Genomic DNA, 18632 nt, shown 5'->3' with positions numbered 1-18632 from the left:
TTGGGTAAGATTTCTTTTTTACATTAATATTAAGAGGTTGATTGACAGAAATTAAAAGATTTAGAATATATCTAATTGTGTATGCACCTATGGTCGAGAAAAATGGAGACAGGAACAAATCACACTTAACATTTGATTACATTACGAAACAAGTTTGCACTATTGTACTAGTAGTCGATTGACTATGTGGTAGACAAGTTGGTAATTAGAACTTTATAAGATATGAAAAAAACTTATAAATATAATTTCAAGTTTTCAATTTGATTTTCTCCTAACATAACTAACTTGTTTAATTTAATCAGATGTCTAGTTGTAATAAAAAGGAAACTTTTTTTATTATAAATCTTCAAAATTGTCCGTAAATAAAGAAGGGGTGAAAGATTTATCAGAACTAAATTATGATTTAACATAGCACACATAATTAATAATATTAGGTTATTTTGAGATTTATTAATGTACATGGGCGTGTCTTTTGGTAGGGAATGATAAGCTTCACTCTACTGCTTTGGGAAGAGAAGGAAGATACAAAGTGGTGACTAGGGGCAGCGCATCAGAATCCAACGGCTCGTGCCAAGGCTTTCCTCGCATTAACACCTGTTCACATACGTGGCAAACGCAAACTGCGCGTCTGTCACACCGGCGTGGTGAGGGAAGGAAAATCCCGCGTGAACTTTAACCGCAATGGAGTTCCGCTGGGTTCATTCATTTCCAAGCAAACCACGGTTAGCGTAAACCCAACCAGGGTTAAAGACATGTAGTGAGGTAGTTTATAAAGAGACACTGACCATGCCGGAAGAGACGTAAACATCTAATCCAAATAAAACCAAAACAACCTTCAAAGGCAACACAACCATGATGTTGGGGGAGACGAACCGCGCAAACCCAACCGTACACGTCCCACCGTGGCCGCTCATCCACGAATCCTCGCCGGAGATCTTTTCACCGTACACCGCCAATGCTGATTACTCTCCGTACTCTCTGCAAGAAGCTCTCAGCGCCCTTCAGCACTACGACTCCACTGATGCAGAGTCAGACTCTGATGTTCCTTCCCTGGAATCGGATGTTCCGGTTGACGCCTACTCCTGCGATCATTTCCGCATGTTCGAGTTCAAGGTTCGGAGATGCGCACGTGGCAGGTCACATGACTGGACCGAGTGTCCGTACGCCCACCCCGGCGAGAAGGCTCGCCGCCGTGATCCCCGCAAGTATCACTACTCCGGGTCGGCCTGCCCCGATTTTCGCAAGGGAAGTTGCAAGAAAGGTGACGCATGCGAGTACGCGCACGGGGTTTTCGAGTGCTGGCTCCACCCCGCTCGTTACCGCACTCAACCGTGCAAGGACGGCACCAGTTGCCGCCGGCGCGTGTGTTTCTTTGCCCATACGCCGGAGCAACTAAGGGTATTGCCGCAGCAGAGTCCACGCAGTGCTGACTCGTACGACGGGTCTCCTCTAAGACACGCGATCGAGTCCTCCAAGACGGCGGCGCCCTTCGTGTCTTCTCCCGGGTCGTTGTCGCCGCCGGTGGAGTCGCCGCCTATGTCTCCGATGACTCGTTCCGGGTCTTTGTCTGTTAACGAGATGGTAGCTTCGCTGAGAAACTTGCAACTGGGGAAGATTAAGTCCTTGCCTTCTTCCTGGAATGTTATAGGGTCTCCCGGGTTCGGGTCACCCAGAGGACCAGTGATCCGACCCGGGTTCTTCAGTCTTCCTTCGACCCCAACCCAGGCTCCGGTTCGCGGTGGGGTGAATTACTTTGACCTGTGGGAGCAGAGTTGCGAGGAGGAGCCTGTGATGGAGAGGGTGGAGTCCGGAAGAAACATAAGAGCGAGGATGTTCGAGAAGTTGAGCAAAGAGAACGTTCTTGACGGGCCGGGTTCGGGTGAGCCCGTGGTCCCGGATGTCGGGTGGGTCTCGGAGCTTGTGAGTCGCTGATTTCATTCTGCCACTGTTCCCTCGGCGTGTATAGAATACGGGGGAGAAGAAAAGGAAGAATGGTAGTGCGAGATTTATTTTGGAAGAAGAATCCACTTATGTTCTGTAAATAGCCTATTCTAAAGGTGTGGGTGAAGACAGTATAATGGTTTTTTGGGGGGACTTGTTGGACGATGAACAGGTGATTTTCAAGGATGAACATCCTAAGCATTTGTATAGGTAGCAGCGGATGATGAAGTTATATAATTCCCGTGTCTTAATTACCGTGTTTATTTTCACTAATCTCATCTCATTCATGTATAAATTTAAAATATTTCTCATATCTTATGAACAATTCAAACCTCTGTCCTTTATCACTCCAAAATAAAATCTTTACACATGCCCTTATGTTTCCTTATAATTACTCTGTTGTTTTTGTCAGTAAGCTTGAAATGATGCAAGAAGGTGTTGAAAATGGATGGATGGTCTGTGAGATTAGGCAGAGTGTATGTATGAATGTTTGAAGGAGTGATAGAATTTAGATTGCAGATTGGGGCATTTGGTAGTTAGAGTGATCTCCATTTACTTGTTATAACATGAGATCCAGTTTGAAAGGGATACATTGAAAATAGTGATTTGGAGTTTGTGCTGATGGCTGGCTTTGCGTGCCAAGGGTGGCAAACGAGGAAAGGGAAAGCAGCAAACTACCATTCTTGTTGGATTGGTATTGATGCAAACGTTTTCCCTCATCACCTCTTTCAGCGTACATGGTCCCCCATTTTGGTACACACCATCTGCATATTGGACCCTTCTTTTTACTGTTTATCAATTTTCCTTTTCTTATTGAATCTTGTCGGTTAAAAGTAAAGACTTCACCTTCTGCTGGGCTTGCAATATTTGATAGTGAAACTTACACAAAATCTTTGGTGAATGTAAGAAATCTAATCTAAGTGAGTAATGCAGGGGGAAATTATTACATGATAAAAATGAATCCCCCGGTTTGAGGGAAGAGTGTTGGTTGGATGGCAACAGGTTTTTGCTTAGAGAAGAAAAGAAAAGAAAGTGTTATAAATGAATTCTTAATGAGAGTGGAACAACAACAGACAAGATGATGAGGGTTGTTGGACTTAGGAGATAAGATTCTGATGGAATTGACTCATAAAATATGATACATTGCAAGTGCATATTAATCAAAGATTGCCCCTTTAAACTTCAAACAGAATATTAATATCCTCCACATTTTCTAACACAAGCCCACTAAGATAAATTCCACTTTCTTCTGTTTTGGATTGGATTCATACCTTCCTTTCTTTTTTCTCTCCATTTTACTCTACAAAACATCATTTTCGACCACTATTCTTTACTTTTAAAAGCTACGTATCATGCTAAGTTTAAGTAACTAAATTTCCGTAATCTTATCCTTTTTCATTTTTAATTGTAGAGTCTACTGTGAATTCCCTCTTCAGAAAAAAATAGTAAAGAAATCAGTTGCATATCAAATCTCATTCTCTTGCTTTTCCCATTTAGGGAGGTTGCGAATGACTTTTATGAAATTTGATCTACCACAAGAATATCATCAACTTGGTATATGCAAAGCTATAAAGAACATTGTTTGACTTTATCAGTTAGTAGTGTTTAGTAAATACGTTTTTAAATACCTTGTGATTTAACCTTTTTCTAAGACTATATATACACGAAGATTCATTTTTTTAAAATATTAGTTTATAATTTAATTTTTTATATTTATTTTCATTTTAATCCTTAAAATATTTTTTTTATGTAGCATGATCTTTATTGTATATTTATTTTTTACGTAATCTGTTTAAACATGCAACAATTACAGATACTCAGATGGAGAAAAATGCAAAGATCGTAAAAAGATTATTTACGATTTGGTTATATATGATTTGGCTGTATGCATTTCATAATTAACGTTGTCGTTTTCATCCAATCACAGTATTCATATAATACAACATATTTCTCTAGACCTAATTCCAAGCAGTCTGTAAAATTATAAAGTAAACTGCTGATACTATTAAGCACTCACTTTCAAAAGCTAAAACATCATATATCTTTGAAATCCCTTTGATCTTTGTAATGTTTACAGTGCTAAATGGATGATGGATGATCAGATATGATAAAATTGAGGGAGAGAGAGAGAGAAAAGAAGTACTTTTTGTTGCATTGCATTACAGTCATTGACTGAGTCTTTGCCTTGTTTCATAAGATAAGCAGCTGCATAGGTTAGAAACACTGAGCAAACTGGCTAGGAGTTAGGACACAACAGCAACAAGTAAAACAAAACAAATCAAACAGCTCTATCAGTGTGTGTGTGTCTGTCTCAGTCAGACAAAGTCAAACATTTCAAACCTTCCACTTCCCAATCCATTTTCTATAATATATACCATAACACTTCTCCACTCTCCATATTCAGTGTTGTCTTCTTCACTTTCAAATCTTCTCTGACCTAAAAGCCATGGGAAGAGCTCCATGTTGTGACAAAGCTAATGTCAAAAGGGGTCCTTGGTCTCCCGAAGAAGATGAAACCCTCAAAAACTATCTCAAGAAACATGGCACTGGTGGCAATTGGATAACTCTCCCACAAAAAGCAGGTTTATATATCTCTTCTTTCAATTAACTCTGCTACTTTCATTATTTTTATTTCACTTTTCTTTAACTTTTAGGCCTAAAGCGGTGTGGGAAAAGTTGTCGTCTGAGATGGCTGAACTATCTCAGACCTCATATCAAGCATGGAGGTTTCACCGATGAGGAAGACCAAGTTATCTGCAACCTTTATTCAACCATCGGAAGCAGGCAAGTTCGTTCATTCTTTGTTTATAACTAAGACAAGATTGATTCTTTGGCACTCATAAGTTTAAAAGTAACTCTATTTATAGTGCTAAAACCTTCAGTTTCCAAAGGGTACGTAGCGATTCTCGATAAAAATATGTGATCGTGATATATATTAAAACACTAATCTAGATTAACATGTTTTACAATGTTTTGTGTTGCTTTTTGATATCACATATGCTGTGGTTTTTGGGGTTAGGTGGTCTCTTATTGCGGCTCAGTTACCTGGGAGAACGGACAACGATGTGAAAAACCATTGGAACGCTAAGTTAAAGAAAAAGTTTTTGGTAGCAAACACCAATGCCACTGTGGATACTGTTTGTCCACAGTTCACAACTTCCACTACTCCTCAGTCTCGAGCTGAAGACCGTGTCTTCGATCATGAGAACTCAGCCGAGTCTCGTGTTTTGGGTTTGGAGCGGACACACATTCCAGTTCCTTCACCATTGCCTTTAGGATCTAATGTCTCAGGTCTTGGCAGCAGCTGTAGTGTACCACTATCCAATGAAGTTTCAGTCGTTTCAAACTCAACATCCTTTGCGAAACAGGAAAACCAGACTCAATGGTTTGGCTATGATGACGATATTGAAGGTCAAAATGAAGCACTTTTGCTTGATTTTGTGTACGAAGATCTCTTGCTTAGTAATGGGTTTGTTTCTCAAGAAAAAAGCAGCGAAATTGCGCCATCATTTGGCTAACCAAAGGTTCTCTCCAAACAGCAGCACCATTTCAGAAAGAAAAAGGATATTGATTTCATATATTATATGGTATTAATGAGTGGTAGTGATTATATACCCTTCAAATGTGGATTGTGATTTAAATTTGATTAAAGTAGTTAGGTGTGTAAGAAATTATGCGAGGTTTTCAGTGAAGAACTTTACATCCTATTTTACTTTTTTGATTGAAAAATGTTGATGAATGTGAATGGGATGGCAGTGGACATGAAAGTTGCGTTGTGTTGAGGAATTTCTAAGCTTAGAAAGAAACAAAAGGAGGGGTCCCCATCTGACAATAACAATAACTACATAGATGAATCGTGATAGTGTGTCTCTTTCGCCATTATCACATATAAAGTGGTGAAAGAGAAGCCTACGTGATTTCTTTCACATAAGCTTTACGTTTAGTCGTTTACTGCAAAAGTTGCCTTATTTTGTTGTTTTTTCAGTCGGAAGATTATAGTTTTGCATGTGCAGTTTGTTGATTGCATACATAAATGCATCATTGAATAAACATTGGAGTGATGAGTAAAAACTAAGTATTAATGATGTTTTTACACTTACCTACACATGTATAAAGAAAGACATCCTTTTACTGGGAAGGTTTTCAATGAATAATCACATAAAACTGTGCTGACCACTTTTCTTTCTGTTGATGAAGTTTTGCAATTATTCAGGCTCCACAATTTAGTCCCTCACATTATACCGCTTTGAAAATTACCAACAGATATTGGTATGAGAACTTATGAAATGAAATTGTACCATATTCGGTACGATTTTGAGTTGTTCTTGTGGAAATTTTTAAAGTTAATTTCCAGTTTAAGATTGTTTTAATTTCAAATGTTTATTTTAGATAGAAACTACTACTTTTTGGATATTTAAATTGAATTACTGATAAAGAAATTAATCATTTTTAAGTTATGATTATTCGACATAAAAATAGCGATGTATTTTCTATGAAATACTAGTTTATAAATATAATAATTTTAGTTTATCCTGTGTTAAACACCATTTATGGTTAAACTTAATTAGGCCTTTTTTTGAAAATAATAAGTATTTCTCTTATTGTCAAGTCTAAAGGTTATATTTCATAGATATTAAGTTGAAAAACATGTGCAAACACATCAGATACGGCTAGGAAAATAATATCGGTTCTAATAAAAAGCCAACAATGTATATATCTTATAAGGTGAACTTCGTGAAAAATAGTGTATTTTTGGCAAATAAAAGATAATTGTTTCAATTTTTTTAAAAAAAATATTTTATTATTTTTAAGTCTATAAGATCTTATATTTTAAATATTAATTCTTTCATAGTCAAATATAGGAAGTTTGAATTGTTCAAAGTTAATTTGACTACCTAATTAGCATGCTTACAAATCATATTTGAATTTATGTTTTTCTATTATTTTAAATGTTTAGCATTTTTATTCAAATATCGTGTATCCTTGTCTGGTCCTGAAAATTTTCAATTTTTTTACATAATAAAAAACTTTAAGAGTACAAAATCTATAAAATATAAAGAATATACAAAATTTTAAGAATGTAAATATAAAAAATCTGAAAATAGTATGTCTACACATTAACTTTTGGACATTCTCTAACAAAAGTTACTTATAATGTTTAAAATATTTTAATAAAGACTATTAAATCTTTCGAAATTATTTAATTTAACATTATTTTATATAATACATTCTTCATAAGACTATTTTGTAAAAAATCTGAAGTGCAAAAAATAATAATGTGGGTATACAATTTGACAATTTGGTTAGATTCTTTAGATTTTGCTAATTTTCTAATATTGTTGGACCATAATCAATTTAATATACACAATTTATTATAATGGGCATAAGAAAAGAAGTCGGGCTTATTTAAATGACATGATTATATATATTACTTATAAATATTTTAATATATTTTTTATCAGAAGTAAATTCTTACTATCCGAGCTGTAAATTCTGTGTTTAACAACCTTGCTCCACTGTGACTTAAGTATGAGATATCCATGGATCAGTCTGAAGAATAATATTTAAAGATAACGAATTCATCAAGCATTTAACAACCGTATAAAGCAGGGTTTTCAACGTTCTGCAGAACACGACATTGAATAGGGTGACACATCCCAGGAGAAAGTAGAAGTTTTGAAGGGCTATTGAATTTAATAACCTTTATATACATTTCTGGTTTGCTTAATAATTTCATAGATAAGCAAGCATGAGAGGGAGCAGAATTCTCCGTGTCACTGTTTTTACAAGATCATGCACGTAAATGCCTGCAAAGTTCTGGCTTAATCAAAGCCAACAGCAAAATCAATAAGAAATGCGTAAATTGAGATTGTCAAACTTTTTCTGAGAAGCAATTTTAGAAAATTCATTCCAAACTATGATTATACAAGTGAACTCAACTGTGCAAAGGTTGATATCGAACTGGTGCACACACAAACCATTCAACTGCACATTAATTGCAATACCAACCAAACTAAAACAGATTAATGAATATAGCATAAATCAATAGTGTCGCAGCTGAGAAAGGGACCTGCTCAAAGTGCCATCTCAGCCTGCAAAGCTGCCAACTCATCTTCCTCAGCAGTGGGCTTTGATGATGCAGGGCGAGTGGATTGTCGCCCAGATGGAACATGCACCGGAGCTGCTGGAGCTGTAGTTGCAGGCTGAAGAAGCTGCTCTTCCAATTCAGCACCCTCCAGCTCTTCAAGTTCTGCTTCCAATTCATCCTGAAATGGAAAAGAAATTCAGATTTTAGAATGCTCCTCACATGTGACATAATACATTATAACTACGCTCAACAACTAAACAGATAATTTCTCAGTTGCAAAGAGTACAAATGCATATAAAATTAAAATTAGAGCAAATGACCTCGTCAAAATCAGCAGCTGCACCAATTGGAGTAGACAATGCTTCCTGAATTTGTTTCATGTTCTCTGTCTGTTCGTTGATCTCATCCATGGTCTTGTCAACATCATCAATATTCCTGAAAAATAAATACCGCAATTCAACAATGTCGCAATCAGAAGCCCATTAAATAAGATGGATGAACTAAACAAGACATCTCTGTTACATGCAAAGAGATTTTACATATTACAAAAAATACAGTAACTTGTCAGGTTTTAGAAACAATGATGAAAAATATGGAAGAGTAAATCAAGAATGAAAACACAAATATACGTACGTTGCTTTTTGCATTGCCTTCATAGCAGCTGCACCAGTTCTCAATGCATCAACTGTTTCAGTGGTAGCCTTGGCACCTTCCAACATTATCATCTGTAACACATTGTCAGCAGAAAATATAAATGATACTACATGCACTGAAACATTATCATACCCATAATTGTCAGAACTAGTGTGGACTGGCTCTTGGACAGAAAAAACCAGTAACTGATCCAACCAATCCTCAAAAAATAAGATTTCAAAAAACAGACAAAAAAAAAAGGAAATACCAGTCTTGAACAAGCTGACCCATGTGAACTAATCATGCATGGTTCGCATAACTGATTGAACGAGACCCTTCTACTTTCTTTTCAAAAAATTAGAAACTATTTTACATCATATTGATTATTCAATTCCAATTTTAAGACCAAAACTGACTTATTCTTTTCCTAATTTGTCATATGAAAGACAAATAAGAGCTTGAAATTCAATGAGTTTGATTCACTATTTATTACCAGAAGTTTCACTTCTTCCATCCCCTTTTACCTATTCAATGACACTAGTATATTTTCATGTATTTTTTTAAAAGTATGCTAATATTCGTATACACTGTTAAATTTAATTCTTATTAATATAATAATAATAATAATAATAATAATAATAGTAATAATCTTTACACCTTTCTGCCTACAACTTTTCCTTTGATGATTCAAATGACTATTCACGGGCTGTAGTTTCAAAAACAATTGTTGCAGCTGCTGAATTTAAAGTGCATTCACACACCTGGTCATGAATACGCAGCTGAAAATTTCCAAGCTGTTCTATTTGCTGTTCATATAGCCTCTTCCTCTTCAAACACTGTATCGCAGCTGCATAAAGCAGAAATTAAAAAAAGTCATAATGGATTAATACACCATTGATGGGTGAATTGGCTCGCATTTTAAAGAAATCCTCACCATTGATACGTGAGGGCATAATTTTATTTTCAGAAAAAAATGCATACAAGCTTATCAATGTAAGTTCAGTGCGAAGTGGTGATACAAATGGCAAGAGTATTGGGGTAAACATGCTGCATCTAGGGGAGTTACACACTCCAGCTTATGAACTGCATTTCTAATTTTTTTTTAATTTTAATACAAAAAGTTGAACAAAACATTTATGGATAAAATAATTTCTTTTATTATTTTTTAAAATTAATCTGGCCTGTGCCTCTCATTTGTCACTAAGCTAATTGTATCAAAATTGCCTACAACACATAGGACTTCCCAACTGACATGCACATCCACTGAAAAGCATTCTATGGTTTGCTCATGCCGTATCATGGCTCCAAATAGTGGAATTGTCAGATTGCCACACTTGAAAAAAATGAGGTTGCAGCAGCAAACAATCTGGGAGAGGTCATAGAAACCTTTTGAAAGAGACCTTATCATTTTGTTTGATTCCTAAATTGTTGTGTTGGCACAACCCTCAACTCACCTCTGCTGCCATCCTTTTACACTCCTCTGGTTCTTCCCTCGCACTAATGATCCTTTCTGATTCTTTCCTCACTCTTCTATTTGGCCCCTATCTCTTTGGTTTGATTTTTCTTTGGTTCTCTTCTCAGGCTTCTCTGTTTGAGGCTAAAGACTTCCTTTGTTCTCCCTTTCTTTGCAGCATGATCTGCTTTGTTGTCAAGGAAAATGGCTGTTTTGCAGTGTGCTCTTATGAGTTGGTATAAATCCTTGTAATTTTCGATGTAGTTTAACCTCCAATGTTTTAAAGGTTATTTTTCTTATTTATGTAATCTTTTATTCATATACATAGATATATACACATACGAACATGTATAGAGTGCTGCATTTCAGATAAATCTTATTATTTTCATTACACCCCCTTTCAATACAACATTGAAACTCAATTTGGATAACCTTGACCAAGCTTGGTGTTTAATGCATTGTGGCTCGATGTTTAAGTTTTTAATTACTACTTTTTCTAGTTAATGGGTGTATTGCGACTCATCAAAATCATAGTGTGATTGCAGTTTTCCTAATACTACTAGCAATTTATTTTCAAATTGCACACTAATAGAGTATATGATTGCATGTTAGCTCATTTTATTTTAGCTTCTGCAGTAAGAAATAGGTTAGTTCACTGACAGCTCTCCAGTTACTTAAGCATACTATACAACACTACAATTCTGTTACAAGCAGTTACTATCTGATCTCTATGTTTATTAATACACCTTTCTGCCAATTCTAAAACTCTCTGATTTCTGAACAGTACCAGAGCTTTTAAAGTCATACACATGGCAACCAAATCTCTTTACTCCTTCACCATTCTCACCATAACAACTGTCAACGGCATTACTACCCCACTGACTGTGCATCTAAAATTGTGTCGCTACTGGTCAGACTACTCAGAGGACCCTGGATTCCACAAATCAATGGTTGGCAGTAGCGGCCCTGCAATATATTAATGTTATCAGAGTTGAGATTGGGTATGCTGTCAACAAGGTTTATCAAATCGTGTTCATAACCTCACTGGACAGTTGTTAAACAGATCCTTCAATATCATCAAGGTGCAACTGATTTTGGCCTGTTCTTCAACCTTGCTCTGCTCAGCTGCCTCTGAAATTGCATGTCTGATTTGGGTATTTGACATGGGTGACAGAGAGTCTAATTCCAGTATTCGTTTCTCAGCTTGCATCTTCATGGAGTAGGATATTTTCTTTGTTCAGGAGAAGGTTCTCTCAAGAAGTCATTCATTCTGAATATGTTCCTGTTTAAGAGCTGGTGGCTGACATCCGTGTCAAGCCTTTTTGAAGGCACAGCTCTGTACTCTAAGAGACAAACTCAGGCATGCTCACAGCTTTTACCTTGAGTTAGTGGGGATGTGACAGAGCATATGATTGTAAGTAGCCTTTTGTATTTTAGCTTCTGTAATGAGCAATAGGCTAGTTCAGTCACAGTTCAGCAGTTTGTTATCACCAAAAAGTGTTTATAAGGCTTGGGCAGCCCTCATCTTCTAAATTGGTTTCGAGAGAAACTAAAACTGTAAGTCAAAGTCTATCTTAAATCCATTGTTGAGTAACCTTCATTGACACTCTCCAAGCCCATGGTCCTGATTGTGATAGGTGTGTCGGAAAGTTGCTTTAGTTGCAATCACCCATAGGTCATAAACAGTATTTTAGAAAATGCTACCGACAGTGGGGCTAACAAAACATCACAGTGTGAAGCCACTAGGATGTCTACTATTAGATAAGATATATGGCCTAAGTAGTGCTTAATAAATTCTATTGGGTTGTGAATTCCATAGCTTATTTCCTTGGACACGTTTGTTGCAAGAACAGCCATGACCAGAAAAGAAGTTAGAATTCATTGCAATGAGATTTGTCCACTCTGGCAATCTTTTCTTCAATTTTACGCCTAACATAACTGTGTAATTCTACTCCAGATTGCGAATCTGGTCCAATTCATGCAACTCGTGATATGACTCAAGCACAAACATAATTCGCTCATCAATTTGTGTTCCCAACAGCTTGAATCATATCAAACTGTATTCACCAATTTTTATTCCAGCTGCTCGAATCATATTGACCCGTAAATATTGTATTATGAATCATATAATACTAATAACCACCATGCTTATATTAGGAAGTCCACCCCTTACAAACTAGTTTTATAGGATAAAGTTAGACGCTAAGCCCATATTGTGAGAGAATATAAAGTAAATTCATCGTTCAATGATAGCAGTAGGTGTGACAATGGTATCCATCAGTGGTGGCAGTAATAATAAAAGATCACGATAACAAAATAATTGGAGTAAAAGTAAATCTAATCAATCTATGGCTTTTCACATTCTAAAGTACCTACAGAACTTTCATCGGAACTTTTTGTTCATTCCAACTACCACCCCGCAGATGTCAAAACAAATGAGACCCCAAGTCTTGTTGAGAAGCTTGACATCCTTTTTTCTATGAAACTATCATGACAATTTTTGACTAATGAATGCATTCAAAACCTCAGTAATAGCACAAACATAGGTGGAGTAGGCAGGCAGTGCATGTATTCTCGATAACAAGCATAAATGAGTTTTGCTACATACCCCTTTTATTCTTTGCTCTGGTGAACTCTTTGGCCCTTTCAACTTCTGCTGCGGCCTTTTTAAGGAGTACTTTCTCTTTTTTCTCTAACATTTCAAGTGTCTGCAGAATTAAAGGAACAAAGCACTCGAAATGAGAAAAAAGTTTCCTCAAACAGCAAATTAATTCACAAATTGATCCTTTCTTGATCAAAGGACGTCTAGAAAAACTATGCAACATTATAGAACCAGAAAAAAAAAAGAATTTCAGAATACATGCAAATTCCTGCACGGGTTTGAATGAGGACAAATTAGATAATAAAAGCAGAACTTGGCTACTGAGGCAGTGTCGCAACAATGATGTGAACATATGCAGTTTATTCGCTTAGTTTACATCAAGCGATTTCCTTAACACTAAATGGAGAAAATCATTACAATAGGGACGAGACAGAGAGTAAAATAAAATTTGCCTCTATTCCTCCAATTTGTAAATAGCTAAGAATTAACATATGGGAACATCCACGATATCCAGGAATTCGTTTTGTAATAATTCCAACTTCCAAAGACGAGAACGTGGCTTATCATTTAAACTTCGTGGAAAATGATAACACTAATCAGATTTCACAATATAAATATATGAAACTCAAATTCATCGACTACGCACAATTCTTCCGGTTGAAAAAAAGAAAAGAGAATCTCCCAATTGGGGGATCCAAATCCAATTTACCTCGTTTAATTTGTCCAGAGTCGTTAGAGTATTGGCTTCTTGTTTAGGTTTACCAAAAATTCGGGTAAACATGGTTGATTAAGAGATGTCGAAACAAAGATACCTTGCTCGTCCAATAGGAAAATAGATGGGACTCTAAAGACTGTTCGCAACTCGATCTCCCTGGAACAGCAAAAGGATTCACTAAAATCAAATTCATAGAAAATGAACGGAAAGAACAGTGAAGATGAACGAACCTCTTGAAAAAATTAGGTTTATTTTAATTTTTGTTGAGGTTAGATATGAAGATTATTAAGGTTGGATAAGAAACGGGAGATCTGGCAAGAACACTTACCCTGTAGAGTATCGAGGAAATTCCCAAACTCAATTGAACGAGAAACTAATCGAAACTTGATCTGCCCTTTCTCGACTCCTCCACGTGGTGACAACTGTTGGTTACCAACTGTGATCCCTAATTAATATATATATATATATATATATATATATATATATATATATATATATATATATAATTATGGATCGAATTTTAACTGTTTTTACATATTTAATGTTGATTTTATTTTTATTCATATAAATTATTTTATTACTTTAATTTTTAAATTTTATAATTATATTTTTAACTTAATTAATTATTTATAGTTAAGATAAAAAAGAATTATTTCGTATTTTTAACAATATATAACAACGATGTACTTGGATAATTTCAATTTTTGTTAATATATTTTATTTTATCTTTCTAAATATTTTTTAATTTACTATTATAACTGTTATGTAACTTTGTTTTAAAATACATCATCATTTACTAATTTTATCCTATATCAATATATATCATTTTATTCTTGATTTTGGAACTTCTTATATAACATCTTATTTTATTCTTTTTATATCTTAAATATAATTACGATACAAAAAATATATATAATACAACATGTAAGCTAATGTATCATACAACATGTATAAGGATATTATCATCTATAAATAATTCATATCAACATTCATAGCAAGTTTATATCAACAGACTCTGGTGAGTTATTTATTTATGGTGGTAGAAGAACTTGCTCACCCTAGCTACCACATACAATGTTAGTTTGTCAATTATCTTTAGCCAAGGTAAAGCCTATAGGACATTTTGCACCTCTTACCATGTATTCCACCCCTTTCTACTTGAGATTGAATGATCATTAGAGCGACATGATAATTCCCAATACTAAATCCATATATCAATTATATACATTAATGAAACGCCACCATAAAATCTCAAAATGAGATCCACAAAATTACACCAACACATATATCATACTCATCATCATCAAAATTTTCATACATGAACAAACACCATACTACTATTAAACATGCTTAAAGTACATTGCAAAATTTATCAAACAATCATGGAACAAGAAAACTCAACATGTGCATTATTAGCGCACAGAAGTGGCGTCCAACGTTAGACTTCTCACATGAGGTGATGCTCACCGGCGATCCAGGCAATCAACTTCAAACATTTCACAAATAGCGATGCTCAGTGATAGACTCGGTACTCAACATCATTCTTTCACAAAAATTCACGCTCAACAACACTCTATTGTGGCTCAACGTCCTAGAACAAAAATGCTTCAAACTTGCAGTGAAATATGGCGTTCAATGGTGACCTACTACCGCTCATCGCCAAATCATTCACATTTTTTTACGCTCAACGATACAAGACTAGCGCTCAATAGTCTAAAGCTAAAATGCTCATAGACATACATAATGAACTGACGCTCAAAGCTAGATTGCAATCACTCAGTGTCGTATCAAATATCAACATATTAAAATTATGTAATTTTGGAAAATGGAACTTGTTCAAATCGTCAAATTGACACCCTCTTCTCATTAATTGGGTCAAAAATAGCTTTTAATGTTAGGCACATACCAATTAACCAAATTGATCAAATTCTAAGTTCCTCGATCAACACAAACTCAAATCAGACAAACCACAAAAGCAAACATTCAAAATAACCAGATTCAACATATCAAACTTCATTACACAACTTGATCATGCAAAACACAAATGTAAATAACTTAAACCAATGCAATTAGCTTTCCTTATTTGAAAGACGTACATACTAATAAAGAATCCCTAACACCTTCCGAAACACAAGACGTTCTATCTATTTCTATGAACAACACAAACACAATCGTGTCATACCATTAGGATCACTAATTAACAAATACTTTTATAGAAATATGAAACACTACATGTAAACCAAGAAGCCCCACATGCAAAAAAAAAAACACATAAAATAATAAAATAGCATAAAATCAACTTACTCTTTTGCGTAAACTAATCGGATAAAAGTTGGAAGTTCACCTTAAAGATCATCATATTCAAACAGAAAAATTGCCGATTTGGAAAGCTAGAAAAAGGAAAAGTGTTATAAAATGAATGTGTTTTGAAAGATTATGTGATTTTAAGATAATAAAGCTTGTTTATAAATAATCTATTTATACTTTAAATTTTTATTATTAAAATAATCAAGTCTTATTATTTAAACATATTATCAATTTTAAAACACAATTTTTTAGACTTTTATAAACTAACAGTTAAATATCTATGATAAATTTTTATTTTATTAAAAAAAGTAAGGTTTAATACCTAATTTTGTCCCCAGTTTGGTTGGCAAATTTCAATTTAGTCTCTCGTTAGAAAAGTGTTTGAAATGGGTCCTTACTTGTAAATTTGTGAGTCAAATTAGTCCATTCCGTTAAATATAACAAAATGGAGTTAATGAGATGATGATGTGGCAGTAGTGAGTGGTTACGTGTGAAAATATAATTGTGTGCGTGGTTACATGTTGGTTAATTAGAGAACAAAGGGTTTTATTAAGAAATTGGATTTTTTTAAAATCAATTTTTCCATTCTCATTCTCAATCAAGATAATAACTCATTTTCCACCATTGCCATAATCATTTTGCCACTCACAGCTACTACCAACACCTTTTCACCATCTTCACCTCCATCGAATGTCCATTCCCATCCTTCTTATCATACTTTTCTCCTATTTCCCCTCCTTTCAACCAAAAACATAACGCACCAAAAACATATTAACAATCCCAACCAACTCATTCTCCATCTTCAATCCTCAATTCTCAAATCATTCAAACCTTCATTCTCTCTGCAAATTCAATTCAAATTCAACCCCATCATTCATTCCTTCCTCAAGCCTCCCAAAAAATAGCTTGAAACACACCACACACAAAAAAGAACCCCATAAAACTTCACAGGTACACACGAAGAAGAAAAACTCGACGAGGAATAAAAAATTTCAGTTTTTTCTTTAGTGTGATCATCGTTTCGTCAATGGCCACGGGACCCGAAAGATCGAAGCCACTGCACAACTTCTCGTTGCCCTGTTTGAAATTGGGCACCCAATGGTTACTTAGCTGCGTCAACGCCGACCTCGATTACCGATCCTCGAGATTCGACGCGCTCCAGAATGGCGTCGTTCGAGTCCCCAACAAGCACAAAATGAACAACGACAACGTCGTTTTCTTGGGAGGACTCGGAGAAGAAGCTAGTGGGGTGGCCAACCATGCCATGATGCCTTGGAATTTGAGAACGAGAGAAACCCCAACCAAGCTCGGTGGAGGTGTGGGCAGCGACTAGGGGCTTAGTCTCCAATGGCAGCGACGCCGTAAAGAGAGAAACCCCAACCAAGAGTTTGGCCTCGCATTCATGACCGGTGATGAACCCGACAAGAGCGAACCACGATGGCGTCTCCATCGCTCCTGGTGAGCGTTGCGGAGTTGAAAAGGAGGAGAGAAACCCTAACGTTTGGAAGAAAAGAAAGGGTAACTCTGATGGTTCCCTTGGCCGCAACAAGCGCTGTCGGCGACAATCCCGGCGACGACGACCTCGTTTGATGCAGTTGAGGCGACGACTCTAGCAGCGAAGAATGGTGGGAGGCACGGTGGTGAGGGCGCAACGCGGAGAGGTAAGAGTACTTCTCTCGCGTGAAGAGAGGCAGGAGAGGAGAGGTTGGCGCGGTGATCGGCGACGACTCTGGCGATGATCGGGGTCGCCGACGACAGTTTTGGCCGGCCAGTGGGATGCGTGGCGGTGTTGGGCTGATGGAAGGCAGGACTGCCACGGTTGGGAGTGAAGAAGAGACTCTAAACTTTGTCCCAAGAGAGAAAAAAGAAGAAACCCTAATTTCTAATCTGAAGGAGCTTTGGGCCTATACACCAAAACTCTTTCTTCTCTAATTAACCAACATGTAAGCACAAAAACAATTATATTTTCACACGTAACCACTAACTACTATCACATTATCATTCCATTAACTCCGTTTGGTTATATTTGACGGAAGTGATTAATTTGACTCACAAATTTACAAGTAATGACCCATTTCAAACATTGTTCTAACGAGGGACTAAATTGAGATTTGTCAACCAAACTGGGACAAAATTGGGTATTAAACCAAAAAGTAATACACATATGTATTCTCATTAGTATTATTAGTGAAAATACGTGTGCTATATGCATGTATGTCAATTTTTTATTATAGTAAAAATTTATTAAATTATAAAATGATTTATATTAAAAATAGTTATAATTTTTTTAATAATATGAATTTTAAAAATAGTTATTAAAAAGATAAAATTAAAAAAATAATATTATGAGTAGTTGTTAAAATTAAAAAAATGTGGTTACTGAAAGGTAAATTTTTAAAAAATACACGTAGACACCAAACGAATAATCTTTATATAATAGTATATATTTTTTAATAATTATGATAAAATTATTTTATCTAGTCGATATAAATTATTTTTCCTAACTCAAACTAAGTTTTAGATAGTTCAGTCTATACATTTACATACAGTGAAAAGCTGTAAACTTTAGATAGTCATACATTAATTTGATGTATGCAATAAGAAATAAATTATAATTTTGATATTTAAAAATTTATAATATATAGTTTATAGTTTTAATACTGTAAAAAGAAAACTTATAAACGTTATAAGTTTTGATTGAAGGAAAGAAATCTCATGAAAAATATATATTTATTTTTGGATTAAATATGTTTTTAGTTATCAAAATTTAAATATAATATTTTTATTTAACTTTTTTTTATATTTTTAGTATTTAAACTTGAAAAATAAATAAATAAAATAATTTCAAACTAACTACATTAATTTTTTTAAAATTAAACAATGTAACTAATGT

At 35.2% G+C, this 18632-nt stretch overlaps 3 protein-coding genes across 8 annotated transcripts; 2 read left to right on the top strand and 1 right to left on the bottom strand.

The window, feature by feature from the left end:
- The first annotated feature begins 688 nt into the window (after nt 1–688).
- On the top strand, nt 689–2301 carry LOC108346845 (zinc finger CCCH domain-containing protein 20). Its single transcript, XM_017585892.2, has one exon. It carries the CDS (start codon nt 853–855, stop codon nt 1930–1932), a length of 1080 nt encoding a protein of 359 aa, XP_017441381.1. The 5' UTR covers nt 689–852; the 3' UTR covers nt 1933–2301.
- A 152-nt stretch (nt 2302–2453) lies between these two features.
- On the top strand, nt 2454–5937 carry LOC108347252 (transcription factor MYB87). The gene is made up of 4 exons (XM_017586415.2): nt 2454–2694; nt 4346–4523; nt 4596–4725; nt 4961–5937. Exons 1-4 carry the CDS (start codon nt 2563–2565, stop codon nt 5457–5459), a joined length of 939 nt encoding a protein of 312 aa, XP_017441904.2. The 5' UTR covers nt 2454–2562; the 3' UTR covers nt 5460–5937.
- Nucleotides 5938–7484: 1547 nt separating this feature from the next.
- Nucleotides 7485–13888, bottom strand: LOC108347597 (vacuolar protein sorting-associated protein 32 homolog 2). 6 transcript variants are annotated; one of them, XM_017586952.2, is made up of 9 exons: nt 13761–13888; nt 13427–13588; nt 12724–12823; nt 9424–9509; nt 8663–8754; nt 8350–8464; nt 8012–8207; nt 7882–7926; nt 7485–7758 (listed from the first exon to the last, which is right to left on the bottom strand). In XM_017586952.2, exons 2-7 carry the CDS (start codon nt 13496–13498, stop codon nt 8016–8018), a joined length of 657 nt encoding a protein of 218 aa, XP_017442441.1. In that variant the 5' UTR covers nt 13499–13588; nt 13761–13888; the 3' UTR covers nt 7485–7758; nt 7882–7926; nt 8012–8015. The 6 variants fall into 6 exon arrangements, with proteins under 6 accessions (XP_017442441.1, XP_017442440.1, XP_017442442.1 ...); XM_017586951.2 differs by having other exon boundaries at nt 7882–7902; XM_017586953.2 differs by lacking the exon at nt 7882–7926.
- Nucleotides 13889–18632: the final 4744 nt, after the last annotated feature.

This window comes from Vigna angularis, chromosome 1, assembly GCF_016808095.1.
Source record: "Vigna angularis cultivar LongXiaoDou No.4 chromosome 1, ASM1680809v1, whole genome shotgun sequence".
Lineage (NCBI taxonomy): Eukaryota > Viridiplantae > Streptophyta > Magnoliopsida > Fabales > Fabaceae > Vigna > Vigna angularis.
The sequence above is the reverse complement of the archived record's forward strand: the minus strand, read 5'-3'. Positions and strand labels throughout refer to the sequence as shown.

Bases quoted from the DNA above. Each gene is read 5' to 3' on its own strand.
- LOC108347597 (XM_017586952.2), bottom strand. From the start codon at position 13,498: ATGTTTACCCGAATTTTTGGTAAACCTAAACAAGAAGCCAATACTCTA. The intron at 12,824-13,426 runs GTAAATTGGATT...TTAATTCTGCAG, and splicing joins CTCTGGACAAATTAAACGAG to ACACTTGAAATGTTAGAGAA. The intron at 9,510-12,723 runs GTATGTAGCAAA...TGCTTTATGCAG, and splicing joins CAGAGCAAAGAATAAAAGGG to CTGCGATACAGTGTTTGAAG.
- LOC108346845 (XM_017585892.2), top strand. From the start codon at position 853: ATGATGTTGGGGGAGACGAACCGCGCAAACCCAACCGTACACGTCCCA.
- LOC108347252 (XM_017586415.2), top strand. From the start codon at position 2,563: ATGGCTGGCTTTGCGTGCCAAGGGTGGCAAACGAGGAAAGGGAAAGCA. The intron at 2,695-4,345 runs GTACACACCATC...CTCCATATTCAG, and splicing joins GTACATGGTCCCCCATTTTG to TGTTGTCTTCTTCACTTTCA. The intron at 4,524-4,595 runs GTTTATATATCT...TTTAACTTTTAG, and splicing joins AACTCTCCCACAAAAAGCAG to GCCTAAAGCGGTGTGGGAAA.